This window comes from Patagioenas fasciata, chromosome 15 (assembly GCF_037038585.1).
Source record: "Patagioenas fasciata isolate bPatFas1 chromosome 15, bPatFas1.hap1, whole genome shotgun sequence".
Taxonomy (NCBI): domain Eukaryota; kingdom Metazoa; phylum Chordata; class Aves; order Columbiformes; family Columbidae; genus Patagioenas; species Patagioenas fasciata.
Genome location: NC_092534.1, coordinates 511,859 through 530,108, shown reverse-complemented (window position 1 = coordinate 530,108; position 18,250 = coordinate 511,859). Strand labels below are relative to the sequence as shown.

At 39.2% G+C, this 18,250-nt stretch overlaps 1 protein-coding gene across 5 annotated transcripts; it reads right to left on the bottom strand.

The window, feature by feature from the left end:
* Positions 1–123: 123 nt before the first annotated feature.
* TNFRSF17 (TNF receptor superfamily member 17) lies at positions 124–18,022 on the bottom strand. Of its 5 annotated transcripts, none has more exons than XM_071815197.1 (11): positions 14,647–18,022; positions 14,177–14,351; positions 13,395–13,507; positions 11,329–11,414; positions 6,484–6,548; positions 5,332–5,454; positions 3,502–3,671; positions 2,454–2,611; positions 1,873–2,007; positions 1,414–1,545; positions 124–681 (listed from the first exon to the last, which is right to left on the bottom strand). In XM_071815197.1, exons 9-11 carry the CDS (start codon positions 1,985–1,987, stop codon positions 425–427), a joined length of 504 nt encoding a protein of 167 aa, XP_071671298.1. In that variant the 5' UTR covers positions 1,988–2,007; positions 2,454–2,611; positions 3,502–3,671; positions 5,332–5,454; positions 6,484–6,548; positions 11,329–11,414; positions 13,395–13,507; positions 14,177–14,351; positions 14,647–18,022; the 3' UTR covers positions 124–424. The 5 variants fall into 5 exon arrangements, with proteins under 5 accessions (XP_071671298.1, XP_071671299.1, XP_065707118.1 ...); XM_071815198.1 differs by lacking the exon at positions 11,329–11,414 and having other exon boundaries at positions 14,647–14,907; positions 17,711–18,022; XM_065851046.2 differs by lacking the exon at positions 11,329–11,414.
* Between the last annotated feature and the right edge of the window lie 228 nt (positions 18,023–18,250).

The window sequence follows — 18,250 nt, the reverse complement described above, 5'->3', positions numbered from 1 at the left end:
CTTTAGAAGACTAGGGATGTAATGTGGGTCTTCATCTCTGCCTCTTGGGACATTCCTTGTGTACCATCAAGCAATTTTTGGCACAAAATCTGAGTTTAACATAAAATACATATTTGCAAACTTGTTTATTGATGGCTTTGTATATACCCAGCATAAGTAGATACAATCTTTAAAGGAAGAAACAGCCAGCCTACATGGGGACTTTCAGAAATTAAAAATGCCAATAACTAGTTTAGTACTTGACAATAATGTAGAAATACTTGACCAAAGAGATACTAGAATTAGAAATGATATGACAATATTAATGAAAGCTCAATGAAGACCTGTAAGGATGATGTACTAGCCGTCTCCACTGACCGCAAGTATGAAGATTAATACTGGAATAATTCGTTACACAGTAAAGAGATATAATATTCTCTCTTAGTCACGCAGCACCCAGAATATAGTTGCAATAATCAAAAGATTTTGTGGTAACTAGCACAGTAGCTCCTTCTTCTGTAGCTGGTAATGGAAATGAAGTTTCCCAGCCAGGCCGAGTCTTCACCAAGCCACAGTCAGTGCAGGTGCATTCTTCCACCGAATACATCAGCGTTTCACCTGGAACTGGGTGTCTCAGTCCTTCTGCATTCACGCTGCTTTCAGTATGAGCCTTCAGAATATTATTCAGCTCCACAGAAGAGTCTGTAAGCATTGAGAAGTTCATTTAGTACATACATCATGCTATATCAGGAATACAGTTAATAAAGAGCCAGATTTCATGATGTTCCAACTATGTACTAACCTTAGTGAAAGTTTTAAGATGTGGTTATATATTAAAATCTTTTGTTCTATGACAATATGTGCCCTGTACTTCACGATAAGCATGTCAGTAATTAACACATATTTTATAATCAGTTATTTATTGGCTGAAATATTAGTACTTGTAAAATGTAAACAATAACTGTCACCTTCCCAAGGTATGCCACATATACTTCTCACAGGCTAGAATATTAAGTAAAATTATATCATATCTTACAAGATGGAAACCTAATATTGAATGTGTATCCCCTACCTGAGTAGAATTTCTTTTGCGTTCTGTGAGAAGAGCATGAAACCCTTATAAATACCTTTTGCTATTGAGGGTTCATAAGTGATTTCTCAAACCCCAGCAAGTAAGCCAGGTGTGAATATGCAACAAAACAATCCTGACCTGATCCAGAACCAACAAAGAGGGATTGCTGCTTTTACAAGTTATCATCTGGATATTTTATTCCCTAATAACTTCATTGAGACTGTTTGAGGAATACAAAATAATCCCCCGAAGACAGTTATCAGAATCTGGAATGTAAATTATATGCACAATTTATACATGGTAAGAGTTGCTAAGATGTACAATGATCTAAAACTATTTGATAAAGAGTCTTATTTATTCACCTGTGTTTTTCAGCTTTTCTTTTAGTTGCTTTAGGGGCTTCCATTTAAACAAGACCATTAAGGTGAACAGAGTGAGCATTAAAATTACTCCTAAGCCCAAACAAATCCAAAGAACTCCACTTGAATCAATACCTTAGGAAATGAAAGAGATGCATTAAATTAATTGTAAACAATAAGCAATGAACAGTAAACATGTCCAACATATAGAACTTCTATATCAAAAGGAGCAATTTCTATTTTTATTGAGTGACAGCTCAAGTAAAGCTTGAGAGTTTTAAAAATTTACTCTTCATACAGGACCCACTGCATATATCTTTAACATTTTTGAGCCCATTTACTAGTCTGATAAACCCTTTGCAGGTTTTTGGTTTCTTCAGTTTTTCGTGTTTACAATTCTGTGTAAAATACAACATGAAAATGCCCAGCATAGCCACAAAGTTCTGCAGAAATATTACTTACTTGTATCACAGTAGTTTTCACAGGATGGCGGCGGTGTGCTAGAGCATCGAAGATGACAGGGCTTACAAGACAGCAGCAAATTATCAAAGTATTCGTTGTTGGGGCAGTGTGCCATCAGGGTCAGTAATTATGCAACTGGAAAGCCACGGAAATTGTAAAAGAGTGAGGATCATCTACAAAGGGCTTTTCTGTTCTCAGTTTTGGTAGATCTAAGAACAGCTAGCAATAATAGTTTGACTTGCATCACAGCTGCACTAGGTACTATCATGTTAAATAAAAAGGATTTAGCTCTGAGGCCCCCAAGGAATTATTGTTCCTTTTTTGGCAGTTCACAATTGTAGAAAAACTGAACAGCTGCACTAAGATAATTTTCAATGTAAATAGTGTCTGAAACAGAAAATGGTTATTTATAGATGACATTTCTTGAACAGGTGCTAAACATTACGAACTGTAGAAATGCAAGATCTCCAAACAGGAGTCTATAATATTTGTTCTTGTCTTTAGAATTTTGTGGGGTTTTTCACGGTGATAGGCCACAGTAATTATCTTTTCCTGTAATATGCAAACTGTACAATGCTCACTTTTTGTTCTTTTTGTTCTTTTTGCCCCAGTCCAAGGAGTGTAAGATGAAAAAAACAGAGGCGGGGGCATAGCAGCAACAAGATACAACCAGTGCGGCTTCTTCATTTTCCACTGACTCGTTCTGCAGCTTCAGAGAACTTCCTTCATACCTGTTTCCCTGGATGGACAATAACAGTTAGAACACATAGAAGATGAAATAATTACTTTTTGTAAATGAATGGTTTTCTGATTTTAAAAGAGATACTGTCAAAGTGCAAGCTCAACAATTACTTCATAGTTGTGTTGTACAAAATACATCTAAGACCTTCTGTTATAATGCCAAGGCAAAATCTAGAGATTCAGTTCAGCTCCTCAGTTCCAAATTAGCCTCATTTATCTATTCTGTCAGGCTTTGGCTGGTTTTTTGCTTGGTTCATTTTTGGGGTTTTAGCTGTTTTTTTTGCTTATAACCATAGCTATATAAGAAATTTAATGAGATTACATTCTAATAATGAAAGAGCTATATGAATATTTTACAATTTTGATTCAAACCATTACCTGCATTTTTCTCCCTATTTTTCCACAGTGCAGAACTGTCACTTTATTAAAACTGCAGTACGCAGCATGGAAAAATAGGTGGGCCACAGGTTTTATTCTTGTGGCAGAGTGCACACGGTACCTCCTTCCCAGCCAGGAGATGGGGCACCCCGAGCGTGCACAGATTTGTCTGTGCATGTGCAGGGAGTGTAAATGCATTTGGTCTTGTCCAGGAAAAAAAAAAGCCTTAACAACAGACTGCCACAATGAATATAATTTACAAAGCTTAATCATTATCTTCACTTTTTAATCTAGTATAATGTATTTTAAATAGAAATTTAACCAGTAATCTCTATCAAGTTGCAATAACTGTCTTTATCCAGTATCACTGCCACAGATAGATGAGAATTACAGGTTTATTTATAGTTAAATTTCTCCTTGACATAATTAGTTTAATTGCTTTCTTGAGTACAGAAAAATATTGTATAAGGAATTATAATTTCATACCACATCACTGTGTGTGAGACTTACTTTCCCACAAACTGCGCCATGTGGCATACACGAACTGTTTTGAGTGGAACAGCCCAACGAAGCAATCTGCATTCTCCTCTGGAGCAGATGGAACTGCTTCTTATGGCTTCTGCTCTTGTTTCTGCAGGCCAGGTGCACAGCTGGAGGCTTCCTCTTGTGGGCTTTTCTCCCTGTTCAAGATTAGTAGATAAACAGGAATTGGTAATACCTGATTTGGGTATGACAAAAGAAAATAGGGATACAGACAGTGGGTAATGCAAAAATTTCACCAGGAAGCCAATGGTGGTGCTGAAGTCCTAAAACTGGTTCTAACTCCCTACATACATTCACGCTCCAGGGGAAAAAACCCAAGTTGTCCCTAGAACATCATTCCTGTTTCTCATGAAGCACCAGGTGGCAGCTCATGCATAAAGCAACTTGAGTTTTTGCTTTTAAGATGGTGTTTAACATTTTTCAGTCATGGAGAAGACAGTCACATTCTCAGCTGTGGTCTGGAGAAGGCAGATTTTCCCGAAAGTATCTTCATGGTATCCACAGGTATGAGAAGTGAATTTCAGGACAGGCAAGCTTGGTCAAATGCTTTAATCTTTTATCAGTATAATTCCATTGACTTCAGTGAAATGCTTTCCAATATTACTTAAATAGAATATTTTCCTATGCCGCAACTTCCCATTGTTCTTGCATTTTTATATCAATATCTATAGCTTGTAATATGAAATTCGAATATGTAGTATGAAAATTATTAAATTGCCAGCTCTCAAATTCCAAAACTTTCAAACTATATGACAGCTGCTGAATGCTTTGTGAAACATTTCCCTCTTGTGTGCAATCATACTCTCCCCAGGAGTAACCTGGAGGAGTAACACCCCTCATCTTTTCCATGTGGCTCCTTGTAACAAGGAAGTCTCCATCTGCTTTGTAGCCACCCTCTAAATACTGGAACATGGTCGTGAGGTCTGCCCTCAGCCTTCTTTTCCCAAGGCTGAACAAGCTCCGTTCTCTCAGCTTTTCCTCACGTGGTGGCTTCCCAGTCCTTGGATCACCGTGGTGGCCCTTCTCTGGACCCTCTGCAGCTTGTCCACAGCTTTTTTGTAGAGTGGGGACCAAAACTGAGCACAGGATTCCAGGTGTGGCCTGACCAGCGCTGAGTAGAGCAGGATAATGACTTCTTTGTCTCTGCTGGTGACGCCCTTGCGATGCAGCCCAGCATCCCACTCCTGCTCTATTGATTACTGTAATGTATCCTACAACAGACACGTACTTGATATGATATGATACTATTCATAAAAACTGTAAAGAATGGGGTTAAAGAGAGAAATGTGGATCTAAAAGCAACAAAAGAAATAAGACATGTCTAGAATGGCTACACCCACTGCTTATAAAATTGCTTCTCTATGCCCACCAGTGCCGTACTCAAATATGATTTCTAAATTCCGTGGAAAATGGACTGAAGTCGTCAACACAACAAGCATTTAAATTCAAACAGTAAAAGTACTTTCTCTGATGCACTTGATGCAGACATGATTTCGTCCCTTAAACACAAATCTCGCTTCTGAAATGTAAAGTGACGCCCTTAAAGAACCTTCTGGAAAGATGACCAGTTTTATAGCTCAGATTCTTTTGAGGTTCAAAAGAAAGTCTGCAATCAAATTTCCGGCTTCTGCACTCTACTAAAGCAAAGAAAAACACATGATTGATAATTTACAAGTAAGATACATTCCAAAAGAGACTATTAATGCAAATATCAAAGATGTGATGAATGTTTTCTAGAAAACCAGATGGCTGTCAAAACACCACTCAATTTTCAAACAACTGTGTTAAATAACTCACATAAGTTTAAGGTAGCCTGGACTGGTCTGAATCCATTTAGGATGGCCCAATGAAACAAAGAGTTGTGAATTCACGATGTGGACCCTGTTTTCCTTTCCAGATCATAGTATCTTTCTGGATGATCTGAAAATAAAAAAAAGGAATACAATTTCAGTAGGGTGTAAGATACACATTCTATTTCTAAGTTTGAAACTCAACATTGCTTTTCTCAAGCAGATTAAGAAGCTAATATTTGTGGAAAAGTAACTGAAGTCTAGATGCTGTCAGTTAAAAGAACCCAGCTCTGCTGCTCGTACTGAGGATGTCATGGGTAACCCAAAGCAGTTCAGAGGGGCAGTGGAAGCGAGCAGACAATAATCACTTTGTAGTTTTATGTCCACCAGGCAATGCACATTCTTCCCCTTGCCATAACCTTCTGCATACATTTTGACAGAGCAACACTGACAGTAGTTTGGAAGAAACTGCATGGACTAGATAATATTTTTTTTAAAAAAAGAGATTCTCAAGGCATACTGTAAACTTAGTGCTGTTATCTGGAACATTTTTAAGATGATCTGTTGATGTTATGTAAGTACCTTCACCTTGAGGCAGAGATGCTTCCCAGTAGATGTAACCCAAATATAGGACCTTTGGGAAACGTATTAGAGAGAGGAGTGTAAGACTTGACACTACTTTGTGAGATAATTAACAATGAAGGGAACTACAGGATATGACTCCTACCATAGGTAGTGTTATTAGAGTCTTCACAACTACTTTACTTTTTGCTATTAAATTCTCTTCTCTGTTTTCCTAGTCCAGAAGAAGTGCATCTGGTTTTACTTATTGGCAATGGCTTTTCTTGTGTATGCAAAATAGCTGTGTCTCCAAACCAGCATGCTCTCATTGTACTTTAATGCAGCTGCTGTACAATATGCAAAAGTGTCAGTACTGTGATTCCTAAAATATTTTGTCACTCAGATATAATGAGATATATTCTAAGTCAGACTACTTTGGCACAAAGAGAATTCATGTCTAATTAGTAAGACTGATCTGTAAGTCACCAAAGATGTGGTTAGATTATATACAGCTGATTAAATGTCTTGGTGTTAGTGAAAGGGATAGTCCTGCTCTTCACTCTGCAGTGTTCTGAAGCACAAGGGCTCTGGGCCTTACCTGACCACCTGGCAAGCAGCTTCAATTTGTTAATCCAGTGAGTTTATAGTTTTACTCCCTAGGACCTGGAAAAAGGCCAGAAACAGAACAAAAAGAAAGATAAACAGCTGATTAGCTACTGGGGATGTGAAACTAAGTCCACCACACACGTACAAATTTGGTGAACTAAGATGACAATATCTTCATTTAAAAAGTCCTGTCAAACTCTAAGCACGGTAGAAATTAATTTGTGTCTAATTATTTGACATTGTGTATATGAAATCTTAAGATATTGTGACAGATATGCTTACACTCTCTGGCAGAAAGCATTTTCCTATGTGGCTACTTAGAGTTCAAATACCTTTATCATCAGACACAGAAGTAAATATGAAGAAGTCTCATCTTTTCAATCCAACTCTAGGAAACCTCCCGTTGAGTAAACAGCTTAATTCAGCTCATTTCATCAGTGCTCTGGAGAATACTGCTGTCTCTTATAGCGACAATTTTCCTCCTACAGTTGGACTACTATTTCCCAAAGCTTACAGCCTTTAGAGATAAACTAATTTTTTTTTATAAATGTGCCCCTAAACACAAATCCTTTATTATTAAGCAATGCACTTTTCACACATAGGAAAGTGGGGAGCAATGATCGTAACAGGTCTCTAATGTGTCATCCATATAAACAACCACCATACCAGTGAGTCTCTTCTCCTTGGCTATATGTATTTCTGCTGATGTATGTCATGACAAAACTGAGGTGACAAATGATAGAAAAACTATGAGGAATCATAGTTGTCATGGCTTGTTGCCTTTGTTTTCTGCACACCTTAACATTCAGAATTTCTACTTCTCCAGGGTCTGAAAAGCAGCTTAGAATTAGGGTATCTTGATCAGCAATAATTCCCAGGGACAGACCTTCCTACACATCTAAACCACACGTTATTTCAAAATCTACATCCTGTGGTTCACCTGCTGTTTTCACCAACTACATGAGATTTCTCAGAACTTCTGAAGTATCTATAGAGCAGTTTTGAAATTACATTTTGGGGGACCATTTCTTATCTACCCAGGCCTCTAAAAAGCACACTATACATATTTACTCTTAAAGTAGAAATTAATCCAACATAACTGTTTCTCAATTCAGTAAAAGAACATGGTGTTTGCTCTCAGAAACAAGTGTCAAACTGTGCCAGATAAAGCAGCCTCATTCAACAGAGGATTATTTGGTGCAGTGCACAAAAAAATGTATTTGATAGTTGTTACTATGTAGATGGATGAGGGCACTTGCAAGAAAACAGATTTGGGGAAATGATGTGCTGCAGGAATAAGGAAGACATTTTCTATCGTAACAAGATTCTTGTACAATCTTCATTTTTGAATAATTTTGACAGGATGAAGTTAATATTAAAAAAACCACACCAAACCTTTAAGCACTTTGTTGGGAGAAGTGTACTATACCAACAGGCTTCAACATGAGAGATGTAATACCTGAAGTCAGAAGCTGTTTATAAAGTAAAATATGGGATCCAGCCAACCAATGAAACAAAACCCAGAAGCATTAAGAATAAATTTATTAAGTGGCATGAAGATAAGGATATTGTTACTTGGAAACTGTAGTTATGTTAATAATTTATCCACTGCCTTGTATAATACACATTAAATCCTCTAAGAAGCACACTATTTTGTTTTATGTAGGCTGAGATGACTGGATACTGATGGATCTCCTACAGTGATATTTACCTTTAGGGGATAAGAAATATACAGCTTATTTATCACTGAAGTTGTCTTTCAGCTTTTTTTCAGTTTGGGGATTACAGGGCTTGCACTGGCTTTCCACACAGTGACAGGTTGATACTAATAAATGCTTTCTCCTTGTCACTTGATGCTGCTCCAAAAGGATTACAGAAATTAGTAGAGTTGTACAAAATAAGAAAGGATTTATCAAATATAATAATTGGTCATTTAACTGTAAATCCACAAAGGCTTGCTAGGGAGGTATTTCTGCAGTTCTATTACTGTAACTTAAATTCAAAAACACCCTAATATATCCTTTAAGAATAATATCATTCAGACAAGTTAAGCTGGCCTGCTGGAGTTGACATCATTATGGAGAGTAATGGGAAATAAAGTTAAGAGGAAAAGTGCCAGCTGTGGAAACAACAGAAAAAAGAAAAGGAAGAACAATTCTCAGATCTGCTTCTGGAAATGTTTCAGTCTGACTCAAGAGTGACACCCAGGGACAGTTTAGAAAGACCAGTATGAAATACACTTCTCTGCTCTTCTAATGTGATTATCCACCACTGGCAACTCCTCTCTGAACTTCAACTCCACATCTGCAAGCAGTAAAACCTGTATTTGTTGTTTAGAAGAATAGCATACTGTCAATTCTACTAGGGTATCAAACTACCAAAGAGGATTTCAAGAAATCAAAGAGCTCAGAGCAGGACGCAGAATTTGGAGCTGCATCACCAGCACTGAGCATCCAGCCAGAGCATTTCCTGCCAGCAACCCAAATTTCCCTGTTGGCTTCCTTCAACATCCGGAGAAGCCCAAGACTTCCATGAGTCCCTGTCAGTGCTCATTTTTAACATAGGTTAAATTGATATTACTTGTGTGATAGAAATCAGTCACCCGAAAAAAGGTAAGGAGAATTTTATCTTTCACTATTTCATTGGGAAAAAAAGCTGTTGTGAGTTTCAACACTGAAATAATTAAATGAAAACTCTGAACAGAAAGCCAAAGCAAGTAATACTATTATGTCAATTATCGAACATAAAGATTTAAATTGATCTCTCACAGAACAGGAGCTTAAGGTCTACTTAGCACACACAGCTTCAACAACAAAGTTTTGTTCTGACACAGCTTTGGGGTTTCTCTCTTCATGCTTGTGCCAGCTTTTTTTTGCCTGACTGTACTTCAGAAATTCTGCTGGCATAATTACACAGCACTTATCAAGGGAAAGAGGGTTTTCTGCTAGGACTATTACATTCCCTTCACAAACAATATTAGCAAGGCTGACAAAGGAATTTTTCTGGCTGTATAGTTGCTTCTACATTGGTTGTTTTGTGCTGGCACAGCTCTTCTGGGTAGCACATGTAAGTTTTTTTTTCCACTTGCTAAGGCAACTGACCTACACTGTCAAGTCTTAGAGTACAGGCTTGGTCTGAGTTCCCTCCAGTTCTCTAAAGCTGCTTACAGGAAAAATCCAAAGAAAGAAGTCCTTTAAAATCACCTCATCACAACAATCCTAAAAATCTGTAGCATCAGTGTACATTAAAAAAACCACCACTATTTCTTCCCCAAAGTTACTGTACTTCAAGGAACACCAGTCTTACAGACAATTTTGTCCTAAAAAAGGGTTAAAACTTTCTGAAAGGGTTATCTTCAGAAATCCACATTTTGTTAAGTGTATGCCTTAACTGTATGGCTGGGAGGAGATAAGCTGTTCCAGGAATGGGGTACACACCGCTAATAAACAAAAGGAAGGGGTCATTAAAGGATTCATCCTGTTCATTAACTTTTACAGGCTGCACAGAACAATGCTCTTTTCAGACACAATGTTGTTTCATGTCATTTGGGCACAGTGCAAAATCAAGAACAATGAGGATTTTGCCTGTTTGGTTCAGCACATTTTAATGAGACCACTGCTTTGAAAAGAGTGATGTTGCTGTTGCTACATCTGTTATTTCCAAAAAAGATTGAAGAACAAAACAACTGAAGAGAAAAATATTCCTTAAAAATAGTAATTAAAACAACAAGAGTATAAATTTTGTCAACTACATCTCAGACAGCTTCTATATCCCTTACTATGTTCAAAGTTTACTTAGCTAGGAAGTTACGGAAAATATTACGTGCATAGCACAGAAAAGCAGCGTTAATAGACTAGAAACCTTTTGGGGAAAGAAGGTACCTTTTCATTTGTCTGACATTCCACATGTGCCAACACAGTTGTATAAGTATTAAGGACAATGCATAAAACAATAATTATGCAAGCAAGTTTGGATTAATCTAATACTTGTTAGAATGCCAGCGACATTTTAATGTTGCTGCAATAGTTTTTACAGAATGTAAACTTCTTTTATTTTCTTCACTTCTTAATTTTGTGTCAGAAAAACCATCTCCCACATACTACTATTTTAGTGACTGCAGATGAACAAAATAAACTAAAACTATTCAGAGGTATAATGCCAACACGAGTAATGGAGTTAAAACAGAAATAAATGTGCATGAACACTTATGAATGAGGTCAAGTGCATGGCATACACTGAAGTCTAACAAGAATTTTTCTTCTGATGATTTTAACCAAATTCTCTAGTCATTCAGTGTCTGTGGATAAGTTTAAGTAACACATAATTACTTTATTTCAAATTCCTATGTACAGCATCACAGTGCCAGCATGTGCTCTCTTTGAAGACAGGATGGAAATTCTGGAATTCCAGAATATTTCCCCATGCAAATTGCTTTCTCTAGAATTAAAAAAAAAAAAACTGCCACAGAATTATTCTGGAATAATTAGTCCTATTTAGAAACAAGCTCACTAATTCATTCTCGCAGTTTCATAATGAAGTAATTATTTTCTGCAACAATGTTAACTAGCTATAGAAGAACAGCTTTAAAAATCCCATGACACTGTTATTCTTTCTTCATAACAATAATGCCATTTTGCTTTAGTCATTACCAAAACCAAAATCTTAAGAGACTTCTAATGGACAAAATGCTCCCTCAACTGGAATTCTGGAGAGTTAAGAGAAAAGAAAGCACATGAAAATCCCACGTGGAACTAATTTTCTATTCTCACCTCCCTGGAGATAGCCAGCCAGCATGTAAAACTTCCCATATGAAATGCAAGTGTTACAAAACTCTTACCACATGTATAAGAGATACGACCTAAAGATATTAGGGAACCCAACAGTGGACATGGCAACTCTGAGCTTCTCCATGTCAGGCGGTCACTGCAATGAGGGTGTGAATAAACAGCATGTTACATACTCTGCATTAACAACCTGCATTGATATTTTCAACATTTTCATTATCTCACAACAACGCTTTTTATTAACACAGTCTAGAAAAATTATATGAGGTACAGCTGAACTCTGGTAGTGGGGACTCACCTTGTGCACCTGTGTGAGACTGTAAGCCCCACTTTAAATGCCAGCCACCCTTTCTGCATTTTTTTTGCCTCTATACCAAGCTACAGGACTGACAATTTGATGGTATCCAGAATTGCAAATTCTTTGTTACTTGTCCCCTGCTAGAGCAATACTAGCTTACAGCCCATGGAAGAACATCTCCTGAGGATCTGGCACTTAAAAGTTATTGTTGCTCCATCAACCCAGCATCCCAGCCCCTGAAATTCTAAAATTACCTCGGGTCACAGGGAGCAAAAATACGATCTGTTTCCATTTATCATTTCCAGAGAATCCATGTATCTCAGGCTTGTAATAGTTATTCTCCACATCCAGCAGATTTATAGGTGAAAACAAATTTACTCTAACAAAGTAGAAGGTTACTTTTATAATCAAAGTGTTGCTAATCAAGATGGAAGCAGAAGAACAGCTGAACAGGGACCTGGATTGTACTTAACAGGATTTCTTTTCCGCTGCTTCAGCATCTTAACTGACATGATGCCTCCTCCCAGCAGTCCTACACCTGGCTTTCAGATCTCTAAAACCACACAGTCTCTGCCTTTCTTCAAAACAGATTCCCTCCTGTCTTTAACCTTTCCAGTCCTAACTCAGTTGGTAAAGTGATCTCATTCTTCCCTTCCCTTGGTGCGCGTTCTTTGCTCAGTACATTCCTTCCACATTAAGCAATCCTTCTGCTATTTACAGCATTTTCAACTGTCATAAGGTTTAGACACTATGTATAGATTCTTCACAATGTGCACACCTAACCCTCCATCTTTATTTTGAGCTTTGATAGCAAAAAAACCTCCACAGATAACGAACAGCTTTGACAGCAAAACTACTGACCTAAACCACCTTCCCCCTACTATTTATCAGTCTGGAAGTTAATGGTATCAAAACCATAGAAGAAACTCTGTCTGAGGAGTAAACTGCAATGACTGTGCATTCAAAGAGAGGCATATTGGACAAAGAACTAGCTAGTGCTCAACTAACAGATTTTTCAAATCTGAACAACCAGCTAACTAAGCAATAGATCACACAGCTGAGAACTCTGAGCCCCCAGTTAAAGTCACATGAAAAATGGGGTGATGCTCATAAAAACCAGACCTTTCAGGCTTTATTTCTAGAGATATACAAGCAAGAGAAAGAAAGGTTGTGTACACATACAAAAGTGAGAGACATGTGACTGCCTTGGGAAATAATGAGTTGAGCATATTAAATATTTGAGAGGTAAGGAGATGGACACAGAGAATCATAAACTGGTACTTTGGTGTGTGGATCTGTGTATTCCTCTTGCTATCTAAAGTAAAAACAAATAATCTGCGCCCTTTTTGAAGCCTGCAGTATGTGCTTGAACTGCTCCAAAATAAAGGCTTTAACTTTAGGTTGGAGACCTCAAAAAGAAGAATTCAGCTCAGAAGTGCTCATCAGCAACCCATAAAGAAATGTGTAAGAGTTAAGTTGCTAAAGTCCTTTGAGGATGCCCCTCTGCAAGCTTGGAGTAATTCTACAAATGGACTGTGGAAGAGAGCTTACGCTATGGTGCTACATTTGGAAAACCAAAGAGGACTTTTGTTTGAATCTCTTCCAATCAAATAGCTTAAAATATGTTAATGTAAGACCACACAAATACAGCAATTATGTGAGTGTCCAGCAGAGGGAGAGTAATAGGTTGAAAACAGCATTTGTTAAATAGCAGGGTTAGAACAAGCAAATCAGTTAAAAGACATTTCCAGGTCAAGATAACTTAGTTTGGATTATACATGGTCCTGTGCAAATATAAAAGCCTTTTTATAATTCACTTACGCTTTCAGGAACACCAGCGAAGCTTAGGGTAGACTTGGCTCTTGAAAAAGCCATGATGCTGAAACACAGTGTGGGGTTTGTCTCTAGTTCTCAGCTACATTTCCACAGACTACCTGAAAAGAGAAATTACTAGAGTTTAAGAATATTAATTTTTAATCTCCTGGCACCTCATAAAACTTAAACTAGTTCAATATTTTCAGTTCTGTGTCAGGCCTCATTAATACTATGAAAAGTATTTAGAAAAACTCTGATGCAGCCTTCCTTCAGGAGAGGTCTATCACTTGGACTTAGGTACAACCTTCATTCATGTTTTACACAAAAACTTTCTGGACTCATTTAACTCCAGCTGCTTGTTCTAAATAACGCTAAACTTGATTTCTAGAATGTCTTTTGAGATTGTTCCTTCACATAAGCCTCAGATAAAGAGCTAAGCTTCCAGAGTGGCACTTTCATAGCTGAGCAGAGTTTCCTGTATTTTTCTTTTAATAATTTACCTTGCCACTCTGGTCTTTTCTTCTTCCTCGATAAATAACCTGTTCTTTTGGCTTTGTTTCTAAGGGCTCATTCTGACTTCAAAGCAATTCTAAATATCAGGCTACTCATTTAAGTGCATAACTAATGTACATATTTGAATACCTTTACATTTCAGGGCATGGCTCACAGTGCGTCAGCTGAATTTCAGCTTGCTGCCACACCAGAAAGTGAAGTGTTATTCTCTTCCTGCTCCTCCCAATCTCAGCCAAACACTTGCTTTTCCATTTTACAGCAGCTCAGGAACTTACCTGATCTCAAGGTAAACTGAGTCAGTCCCCTCATAAGGCAGCACCCTAAGACTACTCTCCTTCCGCCTCAGACAGCTGCTGCTTTATGGTGTTCAAGAAGCTCTCCTGTTGGTGGTGAGCTGCCAAATGCTTGGAGCTGTTGACCTCTTTGAAGCCTTCTAGTGAAATATGTGAACTGAAGCAGAAAGGAAAGATATTAAAACATTGGTATTTCACAGGTACATCTGCTAGGGTATAAAATGCTTGTGAGAACTCTGCATGAAAGTTATGACTGAAGTACAGAATACTATTCCTAATACCATATGAACAAAGAGCTCCATATCACCACTATAGGATTGACTTGTCACAGGCTGCAAACTAGTGGTGAAGCTACCTTGAGATAGTTTAACATGCAAATAGCTTGGTCTCACTAAAAACAAAGTCCTGTTCCCCATTCTTATGTTATGCCAGCTCTGGCGTTTGTCAATCACCTCTTAAGCGTTGATTCATCTCGGCAACCCAGGAGGAAAAAGAAAGTGGATTGTTCTGTAACTCAGTTTAATGAGATCGACTGACTCAGCACAGTCAAACGAGCTGGGAGGCAGCGCAAGGCCGTGGAACTGCGGCGGTGGGGGAGACGGTTCCTCTGCGCTCCGGTCTCCACGTGTTCACCCTGAGCTGGTCCAGCCTCTTCTAAGCAGCGCTTTGATAATTAAGTCGGTCATGATGTGATGATGGATTTATATGGGTGGCTCTCAATAAGAAAAACTTTTTTAGTATTTATTAAATGAAGAGCTAGTATATTTGTTCTAAACATTTTGATGCAAAAGAGATTTAAACAATAAAAGCTTTTATAATTAATTAAAACCTCAAGAGCACATGACTATTAACATTCCAGTAGATATGTTGCCAGTAAAGTTATCATGATTCCCCTTCAGTTTTGTTTTGGGAACCAGCTGTTCCTAAGTGGAAAAACAAACTACTTGCCCTGTTAAAAATTTAGTGTTTGAGTTTACACAATTCCTATGAGCAACACAGCCTGCAAAACAGGTTTGTACACTCTGAAGGACAGCCGGTACCTTCCAAAATTCTGTGGACTAATTGTTTATATCCTTGCAAGTACCTAGGGAATAAATACCTGCCAGGGAAGGAAGGAATGTTGGATAACACAAGAAATTCTTTTCCCCTGGAATGAGTGGCAATACACACACACATCTGATCAAACACACATTCCCCACACTCCTCTCCATCAAAAAAAAAAAAAAACCACAAACCTATCACAACTCAGTATTTTACGAGCTGGCAGAATGAAGCTCCATTTCAAAACCCTTCAAGAAGCCTTTTTAAGGAATGCCAAAGTGTATGGAGGAATTGCTTCCTACCTGTTCTGTGTGCCGGTAATCTCAAAGTAAGTCTTAATTGCCCTGAAAATATAGTACTGTGGGAAAGCAAGATGTGTGGTTCCAGCCACTTGGATGATAAAGGAAGATCAACACTAACATGACCATCCCAACGGCCAAAGAAAAAATAATACTAACATAATTAGATCACAGCAACTAGTCAAAATATAAAGGGCCTGGGTGTATGAATGAGTGGGTCAGAACGCCACCCACAAGATATGCATGGAAAAGTGATTGAAAACAGTCAAAACATGAGTGTGGTGTGTTTGGGATAACATTTTTGAAAAAACACCCTGTCTAACCTCTTGGTCCAGCCCCATATCTGTAAACCTATAAACTGAGAACCTTTAATAAAAATCAGCTCAGCCTGGCTCAGCTCTGCCCTCGCTGCTAACAGGAACTCTGTATGAATCATTCCTCATGGCCGCATAGTACCTGCCCCAGTCGAGCCTTTCCTGACTTGTAGGCTGTGACAAGGCTCAAACAAAACACAAGCTTGCAATACAGCACTGCAATCATTATAAACCCGAGCTATTAAATGCTCATAATGGCAGTTAAAAGTGGACAATAACAAGTCACTCTATCAGCAGAATTCATAAAGCTTGGTTTCCACTGTTTTTTTATCTATTATTCTACAGATTCAACGGTAGTAACCCATGAACTCCTTTGTTCCTAATGGTGTTACGTCGTTTCCATACTAAATGAAATGTATCAGATGCCTACTGGTTAATAAATGACAAGGAAAGGAAAAGGGAAAGCCAACAAACAAAACCAAACCAAACAAACATCCAAACAAACCTTTACTAAGTGGAGAGTACTATAGTGAGGTGTTCCCTACGATTCTAGCTGCTTAGGAAACTTATTTCTTCTTCCTGTAGATTTACTTCTGCTTCCCCCATTCCCCTGACAAAAAAGGATCAGATCCTGCTCCTGCTTCTATCCCAGCTCTTGGTGGGACTGCATATGATTTTTTTTTAAACAGAAACATGACTGCCACACACAGCTGATAAACTAACTTGTAGCTTAACAAAATTGTAAATATTACAATGGTAACACAGGTGAGTATCTTCCTTATTACACTCAACTTTGAACAACAGAGGCTTCGGCAATGCATGTCTGAAAATTAGTACGGGACTCTGCACCACAGAATAACCAGGGTGGTCTTTAAAACTCGTTCCTCAGGCTCTGGTGTGAGAAAGCTCTTGGTGCTTGAAGGAAAGACTTTCACTTAGCAGAGGTGTATAGTCTCTCATCATGAATTACATGTTTTTATTTCACAATGAATGATCTGTGCCATTGGTGGCAATTTTTTTTTTTAACTTTTATAAGTGCTGCCTTAGACACTTGTGTTTTCTCTCAATATGATGAGCACATTTTTTCATTGACACGTGCGTTACCTGCCACGTGGAACTTTTTGCTTGTAAAGGGTGTACATGTCAGCCAGGAACTGCCTGGTTCTTCTGTCAGGAATGTGTTGCATAAATGCCACTTCAGGAGAATGCTATAGTTCTTCAACCAAAACCATGCTCATTTTGTACCAAATTGAGGTCTTTTTACTTCTAAGCCTGTCTGCTTTCAAAACAACTCTGCAACCTGCCCTACAATGTTCTAATATAACGAATGCTGCAGATGACTCAGTCCCGGCGTGTGAGTGCTCCAAGAATCTCCCTCCTCTGGAGCACTTGCCTCATTTAAACAATTCTACTGAACCTTCCAAGACATAATTCTGCCACAGCCGCGTGCAGCCTCCTGACCAAACTCTGCTTGTTTTCCCGCCGTTCCTCCCTGTCTCCTCCAAGTACACTTTACTTCAAGCAATGCTTTTTTTTTTTTTAATAAGTTCTAATAATCTTACCAGCGAAGGGCCTCACTACTTGACAAGTTCTACTAAATTTGGCTTAAGGGGACTTTTTTAACGTGATAATAACCAAGTCAAAGTGTGCTGCAGAACTGCCAAAATTTTAACTTTTAACGCATTCTGTCAACTTAGGGCAGGACACGCGCAGGAACGTTCGGTCTCAGGTGGAAATCCCCATTCGGGAAGTTTCCTGACCCCACAAGGTGCCGTCGCCCTACTGTCACTCTGCACCTGTGCTTTCTAGACTCGGCCGGTCCAATTTTGCACAGATAAAAACGAAAACGACCACGTATTCACCCGACTCCCGACGCCGAATCCTCCCGGGAGGCGGGAAACCCCGCGCGGTGCCGGCCCCGCCGCGCCTCTCCCCTCAGGCCCCGCGACGGGCTCGTCTCGCTCCGCGGCCACCCGAGACCACCCTCGTGTGCGCTGAGGGAACGTGGAGCCGCCATCCGGCGAACTGCGCTTCCCAGAGCCCTGCGGGGCTAGATCACAGCGCCCCTGAGGGACCGCCGCGCCCGGCCCACCGGGACAGATCGCTCTTGTCCAGCCTGAAGCATTCGCGCCAACTCCACGTCCGCCTCCCTCCCCGCAAACGGGAGGCGGAGACGGCAGAACGAGCAGCCGAGCGCAAAGGCTGACGGGAATCGTAGTTTCTTCATGCGCAGCAAAAGCGGGCGACTACATTTCCCAGCTCTTCCGGGGAGGCGCTCCCGGCTAGGGCTCGCGCAAGGCATGATGGGTATCGTAGTCCCCACGCTTCGCCTCGGCCGCACCGCAAGGTCAGATCCCGGGGAGCTGAAAACTACTAAAATGGCGGCAGGGCAGGCCGCGGGG

Bases quoted from the DNA above. Each gene is read 5' to 3' on its own strand.
- TNFRSF17 (XM_071815197.1), bottom strand. From the start codon at position 1,987: ATGGCACACTGCCCCAACAACGAATACTTTGATAATTTGCTGCTGTCT. The intron at 1,546-1,872 runs GTAAGTAATATT...TCATTTCCTAAG, and splicing joins TGAAAACTACTGTGATACAA to GTATTGATTCAAGTGGAGTT. The intron at 682-1,413 runs GTGAATAAATAA...CAATGCTTACAG, and splicing joins AGAAAAGCTGAAAAACACAG to ACTCTTCTGTGGAGCTGAAT.